The 23,315-nt window shown below is 32.0% G+C and overlaps 4 protein-coding genes across 5 annotated transcripts; 1 reads left to right on the forward strand and 3 right to left on the reverse strand.

Annotated features, from left to right (window-relative positions):
• Positions 1-1,842: 1,842 nt before the first annotated feature.
• On the forward strand, positions 1,843-3,141 carry LOC111386771 (RING-H2 finger protein ATL22-like). Its single transcript, XM_023011243.1, has 2 exons — positions 1,843-2,553; positions 2,693-3,141. Exons 1-2 carry the CDS (start codon positions 1,905-1,907, stop codon positions 2,881-2,883), a joined length of 840 nt encoding a protein of 279 aa, XP_022867011.1. The 5' UTR covers positions 1,843-1,904; the 3' UTR covers positions 2,884-3,141.
• A 1,051-nt stretch (positions 3,142-4,192) lies between these two features.
• LOC111386775 (putative dual specificity protein phosphatase DSP8) lies at positions 4,193-6,142 on the reverse strand. Its single transcript, XM_023011250.1, has 4 exons — positions 5,795-6,142; positions 5,151-5,233; positions 4,987-5,076; positions 4,193-4,777 (listed from the first exon to the last, which is right to left on the reverse strand). The coding sequence occupies exons 3-4, from the start codon at positions 5,059-5,061 to the stop codon at positions 4,418-4,420; spliced, it is 435 nt and encodes a 144-aa protein (XP_022867018.1). The 5' UTR covers positions 5,062-5,076; positions 5,151-5,233; positions 5,795-6,142; the 3' UTR covers positions 4,193-4,417.
• Positions 6,143-6,727: 585 nt separating this feature from the next.
• Positions 6,728-10,553, reverse strand: LOC111386759 (putative dual specificity protein phosphatase DSP8). The gene is made up of 7 exons (XM_023011224.1): positions 10,399-10,553; positions 9,961-10,204; positions 9,147-9,269; positions 8,330-8,423; positions 7,686-7,768; positions 7,522-7,611; positions 6,728-7,312 (listed from the first exon to the last, which is right to left on the reverse strand). The coding sequence occupies exons 2-7, from the start codon at positions 10,174-10,176 to the stop codon at positions 6,953-6,955; spliced, it is 966 nt and encodes a 321-aa protein (XP_022866992.1). The 5' UTR covers positions 10,177-10,204; positions 10,399-10,553; the 3' UTR covers positions 6,728-6,952.
• A 10,502-nt stretch (positions 10,554-21,055) lies between these two features.
• LOC111386769 (homeobox-leucine zipper protein HAT4-like) lies at positions 21,056-23,002 on the reverse strand. 2 transcript variants are annotated; one of them, XM_023011239.1, is made up of 4 exons: positions 22,706-23,002; positions 22,062-22,357; positions 21,890-21,969; positions 21,056-21,632 (listed from the first exon to the last, which is right to left on the reverse strand). In XM_023011239.1, exons 1-4 carry the CDS (start codon positions 22,827-22,829, stop codon positions 21,287-21,289), a joined length of 846 nt encoding a protein of 281 aa, XP_022867007.1. In that variant the 5' UTR covers positions 22,830-23,002; the 3' UTR covers positions 21,056-21,286. The 2 variants fall into 2 exon arrangements, with proteins under 2 accessions (XP_022867007.1, XP_022867009.1); XM_023011241.1 differs by having other exon boundaries at positions 22,062-22,354; positions 22,706-23,000.
• Between the last annotated feature and the right edge of the window lie 313 nt (positions 23,003-23,315).

Below are 23,315 nucleotides of genomic sequence, written 5' to 3' on the forward strand. Positions count from 1 at the left end.
CCAAAGAAGACTAAACTTCTCCTATTAGAATGTTTACTTGACCTTGCAATCCCACAAGGATACGGCCTCGTGATACTTGAGCCAACCTATAGCCCCTAAGCATCCTAAGTACGCTATATATCTACTTCTAATATACTATAAACACGAGACCTTGACCTCATAATCCACACAGCATTATTATTGATTTACGTCTGCTTAAAAACTTTTCGATATATTTTGTCTCTCTACATTTGCTGACTTGAGCATCGAAGAGACTGTGAGGTTATACCTTAGTCTTTGCATTGGGTACTTTGGAGCTATTCGTGATCAGCTTGAAGTCCAAATCTCAGCACGATCAACATCTTGACCTCATCTCCTTTAGGTACAAACTTTTGGTAAAATCAATAATCATTTACAATTTCGTGAACTAAACATATTTTAAGTTCAGAACCTAGAAAATATCAAAGAGTTGTTATAATCTTATCATTTTGAATCATGTTATGAAGCAAATACAAAAATTAACAACTCATTTTGTTTGTATTTTAGTTTTCAGTTTTGAAATCATTTTTCTGTTTTGAGCATCTGTTTTAAGATTGTTAAAAAGATATTTGGTTTGTTATTTTGAAAAACTGTTTTTCAAAATAAAAAACTAGAAAACACATTTAGCCGAACAGTACAACTAAGGTAACTTATCAAAATAATTTTTTTAGAAATGTCCCTTCACCAGCATTTAAATGAAGTACTACATTCACAGCACCAGGCAATAGGGACAAGTTGGGCTGAATCTAGTAAGAGTAAAATTGGATCAGGTGCTGCTCTGCAGCAGGCCGAGCTCAAATTACATGACCCGAACTGGCTAAACTATAATGGGCTAATTCGTTTCCAGCATCGAGAAGCTTCAAATTAATGGGATCCCACAATTAGGGAACCCAAAAAAAAAAATGACAAATCACCATTTCGAAGAGTATCAAACCAACCACTATCGCCGCTGCCACCATATCCAGCCCCAAGAATCAAGTTTTAGTATAAATCACTAAATATTATTCGTCATTGGTTAAAATTGAAAAGAAGTAACTTACTTATATAAATTATTTAAAAAGTAAACTTGAGTAACTTTTAAACTTATCCAAACAAGCCGTAAATGTTATGACTGGCTAATAAAAAAAGTAATGTTATTTAGCACAATTTGTGTTACATAAATTTACGTAGCAATAATATGACAGAAGTTTTTAGTGGGGATTAAAATTAATTTTTTTAATAGATTGTGATAGAAGTTTTTGGAATGTGTGATTGAATAATTGTGAAATTCATGAAAGATATGATTAATATTAATTATTTGACTTTAACTTATGTTAAAATCGAATTTAATTAGTACCAAAAGTGCCTACTATCATAAAATACCAAAACGTGTGTCGGGATGGATGTGAGAGAGAGAAGAGAAATGCCCCAAAGTCTTTTCATATGATGTAATCAAACTCAAATTGGAAGAAATAACTTCTTTAAAGTTTGACAAATGCATTGACTTGGAAGTCATTGCAACTTGAAAGAAACCCCTACTTGAAAGTTTATACAAATACAATATGATATATGTCAAGATTGAATCGTTTTTCAATTTATTTAAAAAAAAAAAAAAAAAAAAAAAAAAAACCCAACTTGCACAGCTGATTTATTTTGTTCCCAATTTAACTAGATATCTGATTTTTCATTTATAATTAAATATATCGATTTATATTTTTTATAGAATGCGCAATTATTTACTCATAATTAACTTTTAGGAGAATATTAGGCAGGCCTAGTACCTTGCTGGTCAAACACGCCAGGCTGTTTACAATTCCCCCTTTGTCATTCTATTTTAGACATCAAATTGTTGGACCACTTCAAACATTAGTATCCTTATATTGTAACATTGTTTTCTTCATAATTTCATGGATTTCTTCATCTTCTTCACAATTTTCTCCTATGTTTTTCTAGTTACGAAAGCTCACCAACCTAATAACCCATCGTCTATCATTAGTATCCAAGATTTTCCTGGATTTCGATACCAATCCCGTATCCAGGACGAGCAGCCACATCACTGTGTTCGTCCTGGTTTTGAGCTATTTTTCAAACAAAACAAAACATTTATTCATTTTCCAACTTATGGTGATCTAATTGTCAAGTCCACCAATTGGGCTGCCAGAAAACTTGACCTTATTGATCCCAAAAATTGTGTTCCTGAAGTTTTCTTGAATCTGAATCTTTCTTGTACTCCATTCAGTTACTACTATGTTCCAAAAGAGTACAAATACATCAATTGCTCGTCCCAGCTTTCGAATTCTTTTCTGCAAGTTCCATGTCTCAGTGGATCGAACCATCATGTTTACGTCGTAGAATCATCGTTTGCCCCTCCGATTTCGTGTGATTCTATGAAAACTATTGCAATCCCATTTTCATATAGTCCATATTTGTCTGATAATAGCTTTGGACTCTCATTAACATGGAACTTGACTGGTGATTGTGATGATGCTGGAATTAGAAGCCAATCTGAAACATTGCATAACAAAGAATTTTTCGACTTCGGAGCAAATTATAATGGTAAGCCCTCTTCTTAGAATCCTCCAAGTGTCAAAGTAACCAAGTTTGTTAGATTAGATCATAGAGACCAATTTTGAGTTTCAGACTATTAATTCCCGAATATGTTTCCAATGTTTATCTGTGGTTGTACTTTGTGCAGTGTTAGGCCTTCTTGCATTCATTTTCTTGGGTGTGGCACTGTTCTATGCAAAGATGGCTCTCTGCAAAGCATTTGATTTGATGAAAGAAGAGAAGTTAGGTGAAATCAAGGTTGGCAAAGTACAGGAAGAATATGTAGCCCTGAATCCACTATTACATCAGGATAAGAAGGGAACGCACGACTGTGTGTGACTACAGAAGATTAAGGAAGTCCGCATTTAATAAAATTTGTCGAGTAATCATGTGTTCTTAGTATTTGATAGAAGAAAAAAAATGAAAATTTTGTGTACTTTACTGTACAATACCACAATAACTACAATTTGTGTTCTAACTATGTCAAAATGTATCGTCTAACATGCACGAGAAAGACACGAAAGAAACCTGACCCACGTGTGAAGGCATAGTCCACACGAGCGAGTCCTCGTTTACCAATATTAAAGATTTTGGTTTCTATGTACAATCTTGCTACATATACACTCTCTTATACACCTTCCTTTGCACTCTTTCACATGGCAAGATCTACACTCTTGATTTTCAATCCATCCATCACATCACTGTGCAGATTTCCTTCACATAGGCAAGGATGTACATTTAGCTTAATTCTTTTACGTATATAGAGAACTAGTAATTGTCTATTCTAGCCCATTTTATGTTATTTTAAAGCCTTTCTTTTTTAATTCAATTATTTTCTTTCTTGGAAAATGATCTTTGCGAAAAATGACAAATTTATCCTAATATTTTGTTAGCAAAATACATCTTCGACCTTGCATTACACAGCAAAACTCGGGTTCAAATGACAAATTTGCCCTTTTTCTTTAAATAAATAAATATAACATGAAGCAGTAAAACAACAAAATATAAGAAAAAAATGCAAATAAATTCCCATAACTCTTTAAAAGTACAAATAAATAACACATTACATAATTAAATATATATTAATATATAAAAAATAATTTAGAAGTATAAACGTTCCATCTTCCTCAACCAAGCTCACTCACCCATCCATTTTAATCCATCTCCAGCCGCAACCAAACACGTCCACAAATGCAATCATTTCGCTTGTCGGCATCATAACAACCACCTTAGAGAGAGAGAGAGAGAGAGAGAGAAAACACGATTATGATAAAATAATCAACCTCGTTAAAAGTAGTAAAGTCCTTATATTATACAGTGAATTTATTTAATCGTTATTCGATGTTGGATTTACCCTTAACAACTATAAGAAAGAAGAAAATGTGAAAAAAATATGATATCATTGCAAATGCCTTGATCTACCGAAACTACCGCACGAAAACTGGTGTTTTTGTAATGAAGCCAATTCATATGTCTGGAATATTAAGATTTTGTTGAACTACAAAATGGATTTTAATTTATATTTCCATAAAATTTTATTCGCTCCATTTATGTTGAAATGGATTTGGTCTCAGCCCAGTCTCTATTGCACTTTCTGCTAGCAAGGTCATTTACTCGTTAATTCAAAATTTGAAATATACATCAAATATTAATTGTAACTATGGTCCTGAATGGCAAATTGCACACAGAATTGAACCGTTGCTTAATGAAACAGAGTTCGTTCTTAAGCAAAAGTATTTTCAGAAAGAAACGAGTCTCAATTTACGAAGGGAACGTTTACAGATTTCTCGAGACCAGTATTTTGCTCTATATAAAGAACCCAGATATTCACAACTCAGAAGAACATACATACATACATACTAAACATCTACGGTTAAACTTTCCAGTTGCTTCCATTAACTGCACAACCACCATCACTAGATAGCTTCTTGCTTGAAATCTTTTGACGAGAATTCCAAATAAACCAGAGTCCGGAGAGTCTGGCCAGAGCTGCATCACCAGCAACTTTAACTCGGTATATCAAACTCACATCTGCCCATATCTCATTTCCAGCAATTCCAGGCTCGTCTCCTCGAACATATCCATCAACATCTGTCTCTGTTATAACAACTACAGAGCCATCGTCAAATGCAAAGAGATCTCGCTTAGCCAAGAACCTTGGACTTAGGGATAGACCAGTCAACTGGCTTGAGCTATTAGCATTCATCTTGAGATGGTAAAATTCTTGGACAGCCTACAATTGTTATACATTCTTTTATAAGGCGGGCCAACAAACACAAAATTTGGGATTCAAACCATATGTGAATAAAATGACAAAATTTTCCAACAGGGAAGCTGAATTCAAGCATCTACTCAATTTTTGTTTTGCATAAAAAACACAGTATAACAGAACTGCAGAAATATGGGGCAAGGCAAATAAAAAGTCAGAAAATCCAAACCAACCTTCCACTGGGAAGATGCTAAGAGGACCCTTGGTCGTATTGACTTCACATAATCATATGCCGCATCAGGCTTCATCTGCCTATACTTCACCTGCACATTAAAAAATATTATGAGAACAGGAAACAGCAAAGATCAATTATAACTAGATTAATTAACCAACTCACTAGATAACAGATGACAATGGTTGTGCTGCGTCCCCGACCAGCCTTACAGTGGATGTATGTACTTCGCCTCTGGGATGCATTCTCTTTAACACAAAACAAAAAAGAATAAGATTGAAGAAATATATATCATTTGCAACATAAGATGGACCGCATAAAGAATAAATTAACTGAAATAAATTGACAAATCATTGCTCATTGTTTTCCAAGTTTAAAAACACTAGGCAAGAAGCACTACAAAAATCTTCAAAGATAAACATCTATAGGAAAATATGAGTCTTCGATTGCATTAAAACTGTCAATCTGCCCTGAACCATCCAACTATTCATAATGTAAAGCAACTCCATCTTAAGAATTTCTTTACTTTCCGTACATGAACATCATTTGAACGCAAAATTATGAAGATAAAGACCAAATAAAGCGTTCATATTCAAGAAAGTGTTTTTTCAAGAAAGAACACTGACTTGTACTATAGCTTTCTAACTCCATTAACCAAAATACCAATTAGGTTCATACTGAAACGATACTGTTTAAAGAGAAAAATGAACAAGCACCAGAAGTTGGGGATTGTAAAAATGAAGCATGAAATTGTTCAATTTACAAGAGTCACACAATATGATAAACTAATACCAAAAGAGAATATTCACCATGAATGAAATCTACAGCTTGGCATATATTGACTATGGATGGAGCAAAGAGGTAATCTCTCGTGGGAAGCACCAAATGATGGATACCATGAGCCTAATAAAATGTACTCAACTTGTCAGGAAGCAAAAAATAATAACAAAACCACCAAAAGTGTAAAATAATTCAAAAAAGTAATGAACAATGTTATAAAGGTAATAGCTATAGTGAAAAGAATAGAAAACAACTTCAAACATTATAGCTCTTCTTATAGCAGTTAGATATTACACACGTCGACCATTCAAGACTTCAGTCATGCAACTCAAAAACAAAAATAAAAAATAAATAAAATGTTGCATTATTTAATTTTAGTTATACGAGAAAATTAAATGATAAAACAAAATCCAATAACTGACGAGTGTCATTCCATCTTCCTCAACCAAGCTCACTCACCCATCCATTTTAATCCATCTCCAGCCGCAACCAAACACGTCCACAAATGCAATCATTTCGCTTGTCGGCATCATAACAACCACCTTAGAGAGAGAGAGAGAGAGAGAGAGAAAACACGATTATGATAAAATAATCAACCTCGTTAAAAGTAGTAAAGTCCTTATATTATACAGTGAATTTATTTAATCGTTATTCGATGTTGGATTTACCCTTAACAACTATAAGAAAGAAGAAAATGTGAAAAAAATATGATATCATTGCAAATGCCTTGATCTACCGAAACTACCGCACGAAAACTGGTGTTTTTGTAATGAAGCCAATTCATATGTCTGGAATATTAAGATTTTGTTGAACTACAAAATGGATTTTAATTTATATTTCCATAAAATTTTATTCGCTCCATTTATGTTGAAATGGATTTGGTCTCAGCCCAGTCTCTATTGCACTTTCTGCTAGCAAGGTCATTTACTCGTTAATTCAAAATTTGAAATATACATCAAATATTAATTGTAACTATGGTCCTGAATGGCAAATTGCACACAGAATTGAACCGTTGCTTAATGAAACAGAGTTCGTTCTTAAGCAAAAGTATTTTCAGAAAGAAACGAGTCTCAATTTACGAAGGGAACGTTTACAGATTTCTCGAGACCAGTATTTTGCTCTATATAAAGAACCCAGATATTCACAACTCAGAAGAACATACATACATACATACTAAACATCTACGGTTAAACTTTCCAGTTGCTTCCATTAACTGCACAACCACCATCACTAGATAGCTTCTTGCTTGAAATCTTTTGACGAGAATTCCAAATAAACCAGAGTCCGGAGAGTCTGGCCAGAGCTGCATCACCAGCAACTTTAACTCGGTATATCAAACTCACATCTGCCCATATCTCATTTCCAGCAATTCCAGGCTCGTCTCCTCGAACATATCCATCAACATCTGTCTCTGTTATAACAACTACAGAGCCATCGTCAAATGCAAAGAGATCTCGCTTAGCCAAGAACCTTGGACTTAGGGATAGACCAGTCAACTGGCTTGAGCTATTAGCATTCATCTTGAGATGGTAAAATTCTTGGACAGCCTACAATTGTTATACATTCTTTTATAAGGCGGGCCAACAAACACAAAATTTGGGATTCAAACCATATGTGAATAAAATGACAAAATTTTCCAACAGGGAAGCTGAATTCAAGCATCTACTCAATTTTTGTTTTGCATAAAAAACACAGTATAACAGAACTGCAGAAATATGGGGCAAGGCAAATAAAAAGTCAGAAAATCCAAACCAACCTTCCACTGGGAAGATGCTAAGAGGACCCTTGGTCGTATTGACTTCACATAATCATATGCCGCATCAGGCTTCATCTGCCTATACTTCACCTGCACATTAAAAAATATTATGAGAACAGGAAACAGCAAAGATCAATTATAACTAGATTAATTAACCAACTCACTAGATAACAGATGACAATGGTTGTGCTGCGTCCCCGACCAGCCTTACAGTGGATGTATGTACTTCGCCTCTGGGATGCATTCTCTTTAACACAAAACAAAAAAGAATAAGATTGAAGAAATATATATCATTTGCAACATAAGATGGACCGCATAAAGAATAAATTAACTGAAATAAATTGACAAATCATTGCTCATTGTTTTCCAAGTTTAAAAACACTAGGCAAGAAGCACTACAAAAATCTTCAAAGATAAACATCTATAGGAAAATATGAGTCTTCGATTGCATTAAAACTGTCAATCTGCCCTGAACCATCCAACTATTCATAATGTAAAGCAACTCCATCTTAAGAATTTCTTTACTTTCCGTACATGAACATCATTTGAACGCAAAATTATGAAGATAAAGACCAAATAAAGCGTTCATATTCAAGAAAGTGTTTTTTCAAGAAAGAACACTGACTTGTACTATAGCTTTCTAACTCCATTAACCAAAATACCAATTAGGTTCATACTGAAACGATACTGTTTAAAGAGAAAAATGAACAAGCACCAGAAGTTGGGGATTGTAAAAATGAAGCATGAAATTGTTCAATTTACAAGAGTCACACAATATGATAAACTAATACCAAAAGAGAATATTCACCATGAATGAAATCTACAGCTTGGCATATATTGACTATGGATGGAGCAAAGAGGTAATCTCTCGTGGGAAGCACCAAATGATGGATACCATGAGCCTAATAAAATGTACTCAACTTGTCAGGAAGCAAAAAATAATAACAAAACCACCAAAAGTGTAAAATAATTCAAAAAAGTAATGAACAATGTTATAAAGGTAATAGCTATAGTGAAAAGAATAGAAAACAACTTCAAACATTATAGCTCTTCTTATAGCAGTTAGATATTACACACGTCGACCATTCAAGACTTCAGTCATGCAACTCAAAAACAAAAATAAAAAATAAATAAAATGTTGCATTATTTAATTTTAGTTATACGAGAAAATTAAATGATAAAACAAAATCCAATAACTGACGAGTGTCAATGCAGAAATGATGCAGGAGCGTTAGTTGATATCAAACCTCTCTCATAAGTTAAAGTCCATTAAATATATTACTTCCTCAACAAACTCACAAGTGATAACCACAACAAATGGCATAAAATTATTACTTACAGTAATTGAACATAGCACACTCCAATATTTCAGAAAATAACCAGGCAGAAATTCTCCCTAAAAAGTTTCCGTAAAAACTTTAATCAGTTTCACACCATATTCAGCTATAATTAGTTTAAAATTAGTTGTATTTCCAAGTCCCATGCATGAAGTTTTTTTAAACTTCAGACCAGTAAAAAGGTTTCAAAAATTTATTAAATCCATCGGAAATGGTGCCAGAGTTTTCCAGGAGCCCATCATAGTATAAAACGAAGTTAAAGTAGTGGAACTGCAAGGGAGAACTCACTTTATATAGAGACGATGGAACTAAAGTCTCATATGACTCATTCAAGGTGACAACCCCAGAAACGCCGAGCTCCTTTAGCCTATGAACATCAGATGGGAATGGAACAGCACCTAACAATACAAACTTAATATGGAAAATGAAATTAGTTGGTGCTTAAGACACGAATTAAATAAGTATTCACCAAAACAAATATGGCAAATCAAAATAAAAGCTTTAAACAAACTTAATTCCAAAACTAAGAATCTACAACCAAAAAATGCAATTAACACTTGACTGACTCTATATGCATTGTTAGCACACACTATACTTCTTACAAGCTTTAAGAAATGCTTCTCATTCTCTTATCCATATATTAAAGAAAAATAATTTGAACATTACCAAATAAAAGGGCAGGGTCCTTTTGCTTCAATTAACAGCCATTAGAATCGAATTATCCAACCTCTTTCTAAATTCAAACAAAATCTGTGGACTAACTACCAATAAGGTAAAAGAAAACAAGGCACAAAATTAACATTTCCTAGTACTTCTGCAGTAATTTAACCTTATCGGTAAAACCCCCACCCCCACCAAAAATAAAAATAAAAAATAAATAAAAACAGGGGGAAGGGAAAAACAGTCCTGCAAAGTGCAAACTGTGATCTCAAGCATCTCGATGCTGATCATTCTCAAGCAGGTACTGATAATTTGCAAAGAGTCGTCTGGCACTATTTAACAAACACGATGGCGATAAAATCCATATGCGCATTCCAAATAAACAAGATTGTAAGTAATGCATGCACATGACTGCGCTGTCTGCGCAGACATGAAATTATACCTCATCAATCCAATCCCACCACCGGAACTCAGCCTGAATCTTATTTCTGAGAACATTGTAAAGCAACGTCGGGTAAAAGAGCGCTCGCGCCCCAGCTCCAACCAAAACTCTCTTCGCATCCCGAGACACCGCCATATCCCCATCAGTTTTACACAACAGCTTACCACCACCGGATAATTCCCCCTGTTCCTCCTCCTTCAAATCCTCTATGTGCATAGTTTTCACCCTAATTATTCAATTACAACTATACGCCCCCAATTCAAAGAACAAAGAAAAAAATTAATCCCCAAAAGGAAAATTAACAAATCAAACCTGAATTGACAATAATCATCTCTATACATATAAACATGCAATGTATCATATATCATAATCAAGATTTGTTGGTTGATATGGCTCGAACGCAAAGGAAATTAAAAATAAAAATTTTGAAACACATACAAGGGAGGACGTATTGATCGGCGTAAGAAGGTGGAGAAGACGATCAGAACTTAATCTTGGGCCTCAATTTTGAGAAAATTGGGAATTGAATCGGAGAATATTAGGAACCCTAGATTGTACTCAATTGGCAAGTGGCAACGTTGGAAATGACCTTAATACATGTACGTATGATTATGTTAATTACATAATGCCACGTGCCTTTCGAACATTTATAAGTTTAAAATATAATCAATTTTTTTATCCAATTTTTTTTCTAACATTTATAAGTTTAAAATATAATCAATTTTTTTATCCAATTTTTTTCCCCCACCTAATGTTATGCAATCCTTTATATACAAGTTGCAAAATTCTGTTTATTAATTTGTCACCTGGCCTACATATAATTAATTATATAATTAAGCAATTTTTTGAAAATCGACCCGATCATCGACCTGAATAATGTGAAGGGTAAATGGTCAAAATGTTTAATGGAGGTCGAACGGAGATCGAATTGGATGCAATAAATACATACAAAAATAATAAAATACTATGAAAATAATAATTTTTTTTAATTTTCATATTAATACTTTGTTAATTAGATTCATTATCCCATAATTTTTTAACGTTTTTGTTATGCCACTATTTCATATTGGAAGTTTATGAAACCGTTTAAGATAGGTGCATCCATAAAAGGAGCATGACATCAAATATTTCTCTATGGCCTCTTGAATTGAAGTTTATGAGGCCCATTCATGAAGTTGAAATTTTTTAAACTGAAAAAATGGGAAAACCATAAAACTGCTATTGGTTCGGTGGGTTTTTAAGCGGCTTAGTCATAAGCGGTTAACTAGGCATGTTTGGCCCGATTTTGGGCCCAGTTCCTGATTTTATCGATCGAACCGATCGAGTCGGGTCAGTTTTGACAATATTGTAATTAAGTGTATAAAACTATCTTAAAGTTAAGCAGTGATCTAATAAAGGATTAAATTGTCAGGCTTAAGGCATCTAAATAAAAGTGTGAGCCGAATTATATGTATAGAAACCATATTTCTTTAAAATTGTATTTCATGATGAGTGAAATACATATGAAAAATTGTATATGAGGTTATAATCCCCAATTCATATACAACTTCTCATTCTTGTATTATATCATCAACACAAAAATACAAGAAAAACATATTGAAGAAGAATATTCAATATTCACAATCAAGGATGAAAAAGAAGGAATTCAAGAGTAGAGACTATGAATCAAAAAATCAAAACCGAGAACAACAATTAAAGCATCAAAGGAATCAAATTCAAGATTAATAGTAAAGAAGTCAATGATGAAAAAGATTGCAGTTCAAGTTTCAAGATTCAAAATCCGGAATTAAGATCTAGTGATAAAGAAACATTCCCAAAGAATTACGGTATGTTCCGCATTATTAATTTTTCTTGGTGATTTGATATAAAGGATTTTGACAATAAAGAAATTTAAGTTTTCAAGTTTTAGAGTTTCTAGTTTTATAAGGTTTAAAGTTTCATAAAATTTTAATAAGTGGTATCAGAGCTGACTCCATGTTAAGTCATTGAAATTAAAGGAAGAATTTTGTTGCTGAAATTCATATATTGAATTTTGGAATCTTTCAACTTGGAATGTGAATTTTAGTTATAAATTTTTGAAATTCAGAATTTTTTCAAGATAGAATTTTAGGGTTAAAAGTTATAATTTAGATTTTCTAATTCAAGATATGAATTTTAACCCTAAACTTCAAAAATTCAGATTTTTTTGAAATTTTTCAAAAATTTTGGTTCGAAACTAACGGCTGCCATAAGGCAGCACGACCAATGTTGCAAAGCTGATTAGTAGCACCAGCTTTCGCGTTTATTTTTTCTATTTTTTTTTCTTTTGGCCCTAAAAGAAAAAAATAAAAATATAAAGGGGAAATCAATTTTAAATTTCGGTACTAAATATTTATTTCAAATTACTAATTTTCTAAAATAAATTAGTTGAAACAACATATTACAAAAGTAACCTCTCTTGGCTAAACTAATTTATTTGGAATATTAGAAAGGTCGTGTGTACAAAGTTCTTGCAAATATTCACCGGCTCAAAGAAAGATCAATATTTGGCCAAATTTTTTGCACACCTGTAGTAATAAATACGTGACAATTGTAAAAATTTTCATTATGTGAACATTGAGTCGGTTCAAAGATACACTTGATATTTGACCAAATCTATTGTCAATGTTTGATTACTACACCAAGAATACCACTTACGAGTTGATATTTCTGTCCAAAAACTAAATATCAATGTCGTGCTCCATCCCTTGTGATAAGGCCTACCATTATTTGAAATTATTGATTGTCCAATACGAATTTTCACGTAAACATGTTATTTAGAATTAGATTCTCGATTAGGTTAATTCATCTACTTCTACAATATCTTTCAATATCAATTCAATTCTTATACTTGAACCAAAGTTTAAGAATTGGAAAGAGAACATTTGTATCGTTCTTAGCGATATGGATCTAGCCCTTGCATTAAAGTTGAAACAATCCACTGCTCTTATGGATAAGAGTTTCCGTTAATAAAATGGGACTCTAATGAGTAGGACCGTTCAAAATGCATAAGCTTTATGATCATGATGCGTAAAATTCCAGTAACATTTAGGGGTGTTGTGCACAAGAAGGTAATGTCCAAGAAATTTCTTAAAGAAATATTCCAAAACGCTTTACAAAAAAGCGATAAGGTTGAAACTAGTTTGCTTTTGACAAACTTGATGTCACCAAAGTATAACGCTAAAGAAAATATACGGGAGTATATCATGGATGTATCTCATCTTCCTTCAAAACCAACGACATTAAAGTTTATGATGTCTAATGATTTGCTCGTGTATATGGTTTTGATTTTTCTTCCTACACAATTTAGCTAATTTAATGTCAGTTACGACTGTCAAAAGGGAAAGTGGACTCTTAATGAGCTCATTTCATATTGTGTACAAAAAGAAGAAAGTCTAAAGCAAGAAAAAACTGGAAGTACTCACTTGGCAAGTATCTCTATTGACGAGTTAAAGAATAAGAAAACAGCATCTGGTTCAGTTCAGAAGAAACAGCAAAAGTTGAAAATGATTAATCATCTGACTGTTACTTTTGTGAAATTTGGAAATAAATAAAAGGAGAGTGTACTATATACCATTCTTGACGTGTAAAGTCAAGTACACTTCTCATTTCAATTCATTCAGAGGTTAATTTAGTTTCAATACCTAGACACACTTTGTGGATAAATTTCGATGCCACTATTCAAATAAGCTTGTCCATGCGGGGTTACCCAAACAGCCTAAATCCAATTGATACTGAAAGATTCACCTATGTGGGGGCAATAACAAATCAATTAAAATTGGGGCTATAAGAATTTTTGGATTATCATTAAAGGCTCGTTATTTGGGTTTGAAAGAGACATTTGCGGTACCATCCTTTTTTACGAAATTTGGTTTCTGTTTCTACATTGAACAAATTCGATTAATTTTGTTAATTGAAAATAGTCAATTTAGTCTTTTTCTTAATTCAAATATTGTAGGTACCAATTCTTTATCTGGATATGATAACATATATCTATTTGAGACGGTTGCCTCTTATAAAGAAATCTTGAATGTGAATTCACGTAATATTAAACATAAATTAACCAATGAGAATTTTGCTTTGTTATGATACAAGCGGTTATGACACATCTCTCAAAGAGAAAAAAATCTTGTGTCAAAAGGAATTCTCGATCCCCTTAAATTTTCAGACTTAGGTGTTTATGTTAATTACATTAAGGAAAAATAAATAAATATAATGAGATTAGGAGCCAATGAAACTTTGAATGTCTTAAAACTAATTCATACGAAAACCTGTAGGCCATTCATTTCAACTTCTTGGAATGATCAACGGTCATTTATTATGTTCATAGACAAATTTTCTCGTTATGGCCGTGGTGGTGAATACTATGATGGATTAGGAAAACAACGTCAGAGCCTTTTGCTAAATTCTTAGATGAATGTGAAATCGTCTCACACTACTCCAGAATCTCTCTACATTAAAACACTAAAGAATGTAGCTTAAATTCTCAATAAAATTTCAAGTAAAATAACTGTTAAGGGATTATAAATTTTATAGATCCCACTATTAGGTCAATTTTCGAAACAAGAAATGCTCGATTCCTTGATGATGTACATTTGTGGGAGGAGATAAGGTTTTCAGGTTAAGGATTGTCTTTGAAGAAGAATGTGTATATATCTCTTCCGTAGCAATTGACAATGATCGGGACCGCGGACAAATTCTTAATCTAGGTCTTGTTCAAGAAGCAATTTTAGATCAAGACAATATTACGAAAATCTCCCATACAGAATCAAAATATTGTTTCAAAAGAACAAAGTCAACAATTACAAAAACAAATGTCATTAAGGAAATTCATTAAAAAAGAAAAAGACAATTTTTAAGAATGGATTGATGCCATGAAAAAAGAGATAAAGTTCATGAGTAACAATGACGTTTGGGGACTCATCCCATTGTCTGAATATGTGAAACCCATTGGTTGTAAATAAATATTTCAATTCAAGAGGGATTCGAAGGGTGATGCAGAGAGATATAAGGCGTGTCTTGTTTAAATGACTTTACTTAAAAGGAATGCATTGACTTTAAACAGATTTTCTTTCTAGTTTTTATGAAAGAATCTTTTAGGACTATCATGGCACTTTTAACACATTTTGATCTTGTGCTACATTTGATAGTTTACAAATTAAAGAAATTCATCTATGGATTTAAACAAATTTTCCGTCAATAGTATAACAAATTTCATCAAATAATTATCTCATTTGGTTTAAAGATAACATTGTTGATAGTGTATACCACAAGTACAGTAGGAATAAGCATATTTTTTGAAAGAGTAAGCATATTTTTGGAAGTATTGTATGTCGATGATATACTATTTGCTTGAAATAATATAGGCTTATTGCACGAAACCAAGAGATTTCTATCATGAAATTTTGAATGAAAGATCTTGGTGGTGTCTCTTTTGTGTCCGAAATACAAATGTGCTCAGTTCGTTTTCAGGTTATATTTGGATTATCACAAAGAGCTATATTGATAAAATTCTTAAAGGATTTGAGATGCAGAGATGTAAAACTAGGTGATACCTCTATTATTAAGGGAGACAAGTTTGGCCTCAATTAATGCCCCAATGATAAACTTAAAGAAAGGAAAATATAGAAAATTTTCTGTGCTTCAACTAATGTTTACATACGTCTGGACATGACATTTATAGTTTGAATGTTAGGAAGATATTTGAATAACTTTGGGATAGATATTTAGAAAGTAGCTAATTAGGATATTTGGTACTTATAGAGAACTAATGATCACATTCAGGATAATCAAACCAATTAGATATTCTAATTCTAATCTTGGAATATGACTGCGAATTTTTTACCGGATTGTACATTTTGGATGCATCTGAAAGACCACTTTAGTTATTCGATGAGAATAGCAATCTTGTATTCTACCACAAACTTGACAATGTCAAAATTTATAGACATCAAATTTCTAGTTATTAAGTAAATAATTCAGAGTGTTCCGGTGTCTATGGAATATATTAGGATAAACTTTATAATTGCAGATCCACTTACTGAAGGACTATCGCCCAAGGTCTTTCATGAGCATACTGCTCACATGAGTGTTGCATCTTTTGATGATATTTCAGTTTAGTAGGAGTTTGTATTCGAATGTTGTATGTTTTAGGCACATAATTCTATTTATGGATATTCGATTTATTTCATACATAAAGTATTTAGTTCAATTCCGCTCTAATTAAAATTTATGATTGATCTGATTAAAGAATAAGGTAGGATCAGTTGGAAATGGGCATGGTTGAATCACATTGCATGTAAATTTCATGCTACACATCCACACTTGATCTATGTTATTTGATTGTGTTAATATACGTGACCACTGATGGTTTAGTTATAATATTTGTAACGAATACCGCTTTGATCATATATTGACATAATTGATATACAAGATGTTTGGAGATGCTTTTAGTTACGATAACACAAATTTTGACATTTTAAGGTTATATACATTTTATAAAGAAACATGTGTCCCAAGTGTGAGATTGTTGAAAAATTATTAATTTGTCATGTGGGCATACATATGTAATTAATTGTGTATAAGATTATCTTAAAATTAAGCTCAAAATTAAAGTGATCTAATAAAGAATTAAATTGTTGGGATTAGAGTATCTAAATAAAGTGTAGGCTAAATCATGTGTAGAGACCAGATTCCTTTAGAATTGTACTTCCTAATAGAGAAATACATACGGAAATTATGTATAGGATTAAGTCCCCAATTCATATAAAACAATATATTTTTTGTGGCATTCCATCAACACAAGAATACAAGAGAAAACATATTGAAGAGGAAGATCTAATACCCACAATCTAAAATCAATAAGAAATAATTCAAGAATCACGACTGTAGATCAAGAAACAAAATCAAGAACAAGAATTAAAGAATCGAATGAGGCAAAATTCAAGATTAAAAGTGAATAAACCAAAGACGTAAAGATTGCAGTTGAAGTTTCAAGATTCAAGATCCAGTAATAAATAAACATTCCTATAGAATTAATGTATGTTCCGCATTATTAATTTTTCTTGGTGACTTGACATGGAGGATCTTGACAATAAAGGAATTTAAATTTTCAAGTTCTAAAGTTTAAAGTTTCATAAAGTTTCAACAGGCAAATTTCAATATTTTCACAAAAAAAAGGATTGAAATGGTAAAAATAACAATAGGATGAATATCTATCGTCATCGGTAGATAACGTAAAAGTGTGAAATTCATAAATAAATTCATTTTCTCTGTTTCTCATAACAAGAGATACAAAGAAAGTAGTAGCTATGTTAATCGGATAAAAATACATTAATATATTTGAGAAACCTAAAATGTAACTCATAAATTATATTTTAAGTCGGACTTTAATTTTATTCACTCATTTCTTATGATCTACAAATATCGTTCACTTATTCAAACGCCCACGTAATGTCAAACTAGCTCGGGAGTGGGTTAAGATGAATTTTGAAAGGATATTTTGAAAATTTAGCTTTCATAGTAATTATCTACTAATGAACTTTAAATAAAGAAGATGGATCTTCTTCTTCCTTTTTTGGCATCAAAGATGATGAATCTAATATTTCCTAATATTCATGTACACATATTAAAAATAGTAGTCTTTGACAGTATGTGAAACACAATAGTGGAGTGTTTAAAATATAGAAAATATCAACGATATTTTTCATCATTCAAAAATATCATTAGTCACCACGCTCATACATAATCAGAACACTTTTTTTGGACCACATGTCATCTCAAAAAATGCTAATATACCTAACTTGTCCTTGTCAAAAAAATAAGACAGAATTTTCTTCACTTAGTTGCACTTTAAAGTTGTTTTCTTTAATAATAAAGCAATACTTAAAGTTTTGTGCATAAATAAATTTAGAAAGATACTATAAGTACATCAATTTTCACATCTTTTTTCACAGCACACACATACAAGTGGGAATTTTCATAAATTTAAATATGAAAAAAGCTATGATATGATATATTAATTAGTACAATATTACTAAATAAATGTCATGATATCTTTTTCGATCATTTGATATTTCATTACACATAAATAATTATTTTGTTAAATTACATATTATATATGTGTAATATAAATAATATATTAAATATCACATTAATGAGAATCATTTTTAAACAATTATAGCCCTACTATAATTTAATTATTTTAATAATATCTTACTTTTCATTTTTCAATATGCATTTAATTTATTTAACCCAATTTAGTTACATCAATGTACATGTACATTTCACAAACATATATAACTTGTGCGCTTTCATTGATGTATGAATTATTTATCATTAATTCTCAATTAATTAACATTTACTCATTTAATTAGCATTCATTTTCATTTATGAATTTCGGTGTTATTAATTATAATTATACATTAATTAAAATTCATTTCACCCGTGTACTTTCAATTAATGTATGAATTACCCATTGTAAATTATGAATTATATTTATGTTCATTTATGCATTTCAGTGTTATTGCTTGTAAGTTAATTAAAATTTCACATTTAATATTTAAGAATGCATTTCATTATTCACGTCTATGTATACTAATTAACATCCAATTTTACTTAATTGGAATTAAATATCACATCAAGTGAGAATCAATTTTTCGACCCTATCGTAATTTAATTATTTTAATAATACCTTACTTTTCATCTTCAAAATACATTTAATTTATTTAACAATTTAGTTACCATCAATGTACAACACATTTGACAAAATTCATTTCATATGTGTGCTTTCATTAATAAATGAATTACCTATTATTAATTCTCAATTAATTGACATTTACTCATTTAATTAATATTCATTTTCGTTTCTGCATTTCAGTGTTATTAATTATAAGTATGAGTTAATTAGAATTCATTTCACCCGTGTACTTTCATTAATGTTTGAATTATCCATGATTAATTTTCAATTAATTAACATTCATTCATTTAATTAATATTCATTTTCATTTATACATTGCGGTGTTAATAATTATAATTATAAGTTAATTAGAATTCACTTCATTCGTGTGCTTTCATTGATGCATGAATTATCCATGATTAGTTTTCAATTAATTAACATTCACTTATTTAATTAATATTCATTTTCATTTATGCATTTCGGTGTTATTAATCGCTCAACCTGTGTTTTGTTTTCATTGATGTATGAATGACCCATTATTAATTCTCAATTAATCAACATTTACTCATTTAATTAATGCTCATTTTCCATTTCGGTGTTATTAATTATAATTATAAGTTAATTAGAATTTCACATTTAAGAATGCATTTCATTATTCACGTCCATGTATACTAATTAACATTCAATTTTACTTAATTGGAACTAAATATCACATCCAGTAAGAATCATTTTTGGATGATTTTAGCCATACTATAATTCAATTATTTTAATAAAATCTTACTTTTCATTTTTCAATATGTATTTAATCTATTTAACAATTTAGTTACCATTAGTGTACATGTCTATTTGACCGATTCATTTCACCCATGTACTTTCATTAGTGTATGAATTTTCTATTATTAATTCTCAATCAATTAACAATCACACTCGTTGAATTTATATTCATATTCGTTTATGTATTTTTGTGTTATTAATGTTAATTATAAGTTAATTAGAATTTCACATTCAAGAATGTATTTCATTTTTCACGCCCATGTATGCTAATTAACATTCAAATTTATTTAAATGGAAATTAAATTAATTAATTTAACATTATATATATATATTAAAATTTAAAATATGTCAAGTTATATTCTAAGGAATAATACTATTTGCAACGCTCACTACCGCAATCACCATACGTAGCATACATGTGGTATTAGGGCTGGACATGGTCGGTTCGATTTTAACGAGAATTGAATCGGACTCGAAATTTTCGAATATTTATTAAATGGAATCATCGGGCCCAAATTTAATTATGGAACCATTCGGGTTAGGTTCCATTTGGTCAGTTCGGTTTGGTTCCATTCGGTTCCTAAGTTTCGTAGTATAATTAAATTTTTTAATATTTACAAAGTTCCATTAATTCAATTAATGATATGTTCAATCTTAACTCTTACAAAATAACGTAGTCCAATCTTATGTGTGTTTTACGTCTCTCTTTGCTGAGTTCTATTGATTGTTAAAAATCCAGGAAGAGGAAAATAGTGAATTCAAAATAATTAAGAGATGCGTTGTCGAGCTTCAATTCGATTTCTCCATAACAGTGGAAACGACACTATGATAGAGTAACAGAATTGGATAAAATTTAGGTAAATTTGATTAAATTGACTTTGAACTGAAAATTAGGAATAAGAAATTCATATTTTTGGGTTTGTGCTAAATTAACTAGTTAGCAAATTTATATAAAAAATAAAATAATTTGGCTTATTTCAAATAAATTAATTAAAAATTTTTAGATATTCGATTCTTGATCTAGAATCGAAAATCGAACCAAACTCATCGGTTCTTGATTCAGATACTCGTTTGAGTATTTAACTTAAGTAAAAATCGCCCAATTCGAGAGTTTTGTCCAACCCTTGTGGTGGTAATTAGTAATTTGATCCATAGGGTAATAAAAAAAACTACCACATTAATACATACAATCACTGATCGTCACGTGTATGCAATGTTGAATGACTACGACAATAAGCGATGACAGATAACATTACTTTCTTCTAATAGATTTTAATATAAATTAACTACTCAACAACGATTAGGATTCTAGTAACTAGGTCCTACAAGCTCGAATCTAATGTCTAAATGCACTTCACCACTATACCATTTTTTGCATATAACATATTTTGAACTGAACAAAATACAATAATCTGTGCGATATTAAGTACCTGTTTGGTGAAAATTAAAATTATATTTTTAACAGATTTTAATGAAATGTGTCGTTAAAAGGTTGTGAATCTCACAAAATATGTGGTTATTAATTTTTAACTTTGACTAAAATCTAAATTTTAATTTTCAACAAACACGATTAAACATCTTTCTTGATGTTAATTATCCTAGTTATTAATTAGTGTTAGAAGCATCAACAAACAATTGATAACAATTTACATCCTAAAATTCTCTTTGCCACCAATAACCTCGTAATGGAGAAAAACTACTGAAAACTAGTCTAGTATCGTCAACAAAAGAAGATGGGCCGATTAAAACAAAATACAATGAGATCCTCTATTTCAATATCATAAACCTCTATCGGACGGGACTAAACAAGGCCTACACGGCAAGCTCAACCGGTCAACTGATATATCGACGAGAAACTCATTGTCGAGTGCTTAGGGCATCGAATGGCCGGCGCGGAACGGCAGCAGCCCACGGGTTGAATGTGATTGGACGGGACTGAGCAGGACCTACACGACACGGTAAAGGCTCAACCGATGTAACTAATTTGGCCGTTGATGACGGGGTTGGTGGGACCGCGACACGCTCACATGAAGGACACATGGTGAGGGTTGTTGGTGGGGTCATTTGCATGTACATCTGTGGTGACAGTTTAAGCGCCCTTAGTTCTTGCACTTCCTTCTGTAATCTCCTGTTCTGTTCTGTCAAATTTTCACAACACCTCTTCAAGAACTCACAGTCAACTTCAGTTTGCTTCAGTTTTGTCCTGTAAAAATGATTTTATAAGAAGTTCGTTAGCCAAGCCAATAACTATGATTAATTTGAAATCATACATTCCGAATCTTGATTAATTTTGGGTTCATTGTTCGTAGTTTTGTTTTAAATCAAATCCCTCTGAAGAAGTCTATTAACTTTGACAAATGAATCCATGATCTGTGTAAATCACGTCTATTTATTCACATATTTTATACAACCCACAAATTTTTCGAAATCCACCAAGCAAGGACGAAGAAAATGGCTCACCTTGCCCTCCTGTTCTGAAACCACACTTCCACCTGCCTAGGCCTCAGCCCCAATCTCTTAGACAAAGCCAGCTTTTGCTTCTGCAGAACACCAAAAAAAAGTTAAAATCTTATTCATTGTGCAGTCTTGGGTCTGAGTTTTATCTAGTACTGCATATGGAACATGCACTTACGGGATTCAAAGTATTGTGTTCTTTGAAGCTTTCTTCAAGAATGGCGGATTGGTCTTTTGAAAGCCTGAGCTTTTTCCGGGATCCGTCACCATCTTCCTCATCGCTGATGCCTCGAGAGCAATCCCTTTCGAGTTCGGGATCATCGCTGCCGGTGGGTTCTCTTTCGCTTCGTTTCCCACTCACGCTTGAGATTGTACTGTTGGGCGAAGACACACCTGCCTCCTCCTCCAAGTCCGCCGCCTTAGGCAAGCGGTTAACGTCAATACCCTTCAGAAACGTCCTGGTTTCTCGATCTGCTATAACCACGCCAAATACGTTCAGAAAAACCAGCTACAGAATTTGTCAAGACTAAACAACAACAAAAATGTGGGATTTGAAAGCCGGGGTCGGCGAAAAAGAATAAATGCATCAACTTTTCAGATACTAACTATCAACAGCTTTTCCTTCTAAGGGAATCATTTTTCCTCTGTTGATGCTGAGTTTCAGAACAAAAAAAAGGGCATTTTTAATTTAATCTTTTTCCCTTTAGCTGAGAAAAAAATTAGAAGTTAAAAAGAAAAGGTTTTAAGGGGAAAAGAGTAGATTAGACAAAGTGAATTTGTTAACTTTTTTTAATGAGATCTGGTAAAAGATGAAGAATCAACCTGAGGAAGGCCAAGAAGGCATTAGATTCAGCTGCAGTGAAGTATTAGAGCTAGGAGACATCCAGTTTTCTGCTGGGAAATTCAAGCTTAGACTCAAACCCAAATCTTCTTTGTCCAAAATCATTTTCCCAAAAAAAACAAAACCCAGTTTCTTGAGTTCCTGGCTCTGTAGAGAGAGAAGAAGAACTGATTAATTCAAATGATGAATGCAGATTGGCATGAGAGGATGCAATAAAGGGTAATTTATAGGGGGGAAAAATACTCTTTGAGGGGTAGAGATGAGAGTTATGATGGGGTTGATGAGGGTTTGTCATATATCTCAATGATGGATATTGTCTGCCTTTAACATTACTCAATTATTTATTTGACTGCTTTTTCTCTCTCTTACCCACACACATTTAACTATCAATAATTATTATTTTTGACTAAAAAAGGGAGATGGGAGTCATATGTTAGCTGAGGAGCTCAGTTTGGCTTGGAAGTGAAGTTGCAAAGGCATATGCTTTGGGGGTTTAGAAAGATAATTCTCATAAGTTGGAGACCTTTAGTGTAATTTTCTCTAATTTAATTTCTCGAAATTGCCTAACAGGCGGCTGGGAGCCTATGATTC

Source organism: Olea europaea, unplaced genomic scaffold, assembly GCF_002742605.1.
Source record: "Olea europaea var. sylvestris unplaced genomic scaffold, O_europaea_v1 scaffold372, whole genome shotgun sequence".
In the NCBI taxonomy this organism is placed as follows: domain Eukaryota; kingdom Viridiplantae; phylum Streptophyta; class Magnoliopsida; order Lamiales; family Oleaceae; genus Olea; species Olea europaea.

Bases quoted from the DNA above. Each gene is read 5' to 3' on its own strand.
- LOC111386759 (XM_023011224.1), bottom strand. From the start codon at position 10,176: ATGCACATAGAGGATTTGAAGGAGGAGGAACAGGGGGAATTATCCGGT. The intron at 8,424-9,146 runs GTGAGTTCTCCC...ACATTTTATTAG, and splicing joins TTCCATCGTCTCTATATAAA to GCTCATGGTATCCATCATTT. The intron at 7,313-7,521 runs GTTGGTTTGGAT...TAACAATTGTAG, and splicing joins TAGCATCTTCCCAGTGGAAG to GCTGTCCAAGAATTTTACCA.
- LOC111386775 (XM_023011250.1), bottom strand. From the start codon at position 5,061: ATGAAGCCTGATGCGGCATATGATTATGTGAAGTCAATACGACCAAGG. The intron at 4,778-4,986 runs GTTGGTTTGGAT...TAACAATTGTAG, and splicing joins TAGCATCTTCCCAGTGGAAG to GCTGTCCAAGAATTTTACCA.
- LOC111386769 (XM_023011239.1), bottom strand. From the start codon at position 22,829: ATGATTTTGGACAAAGAAGATTTGGGTTTGAGTCTAAGCTTGAATTTC. The intron at 22,358-22,705 runs GTTGATTCTTCA...GCGTGGTTATAG, and splicing joins GCCTTCTTGGCCTTCCTCAG to CAGATCGAGAAACCAGGACG. The intron at 21,633-21,889 runs GTGAGCCATTTT...TCATTTTTACAG, and splicing joins TTTCAGAACAGGAGGGCAAG to GACAAAACTGAAGCAAACTG.
- LOC111386771 (XM_023011243.1), top strand. From the start codon at position 1,905: ATGGATTTCTTCATCTTCTTCACAATTTTCTCCTATGTTTTTCTAGTT. The intron at 2,554-2,692 runs GTAAGCCCTCTT...TACTTTGTGCAG, and splicing joins CTTCGGAGCAAATTATAATG to TGTTAGGCCTTCTTGCATTC.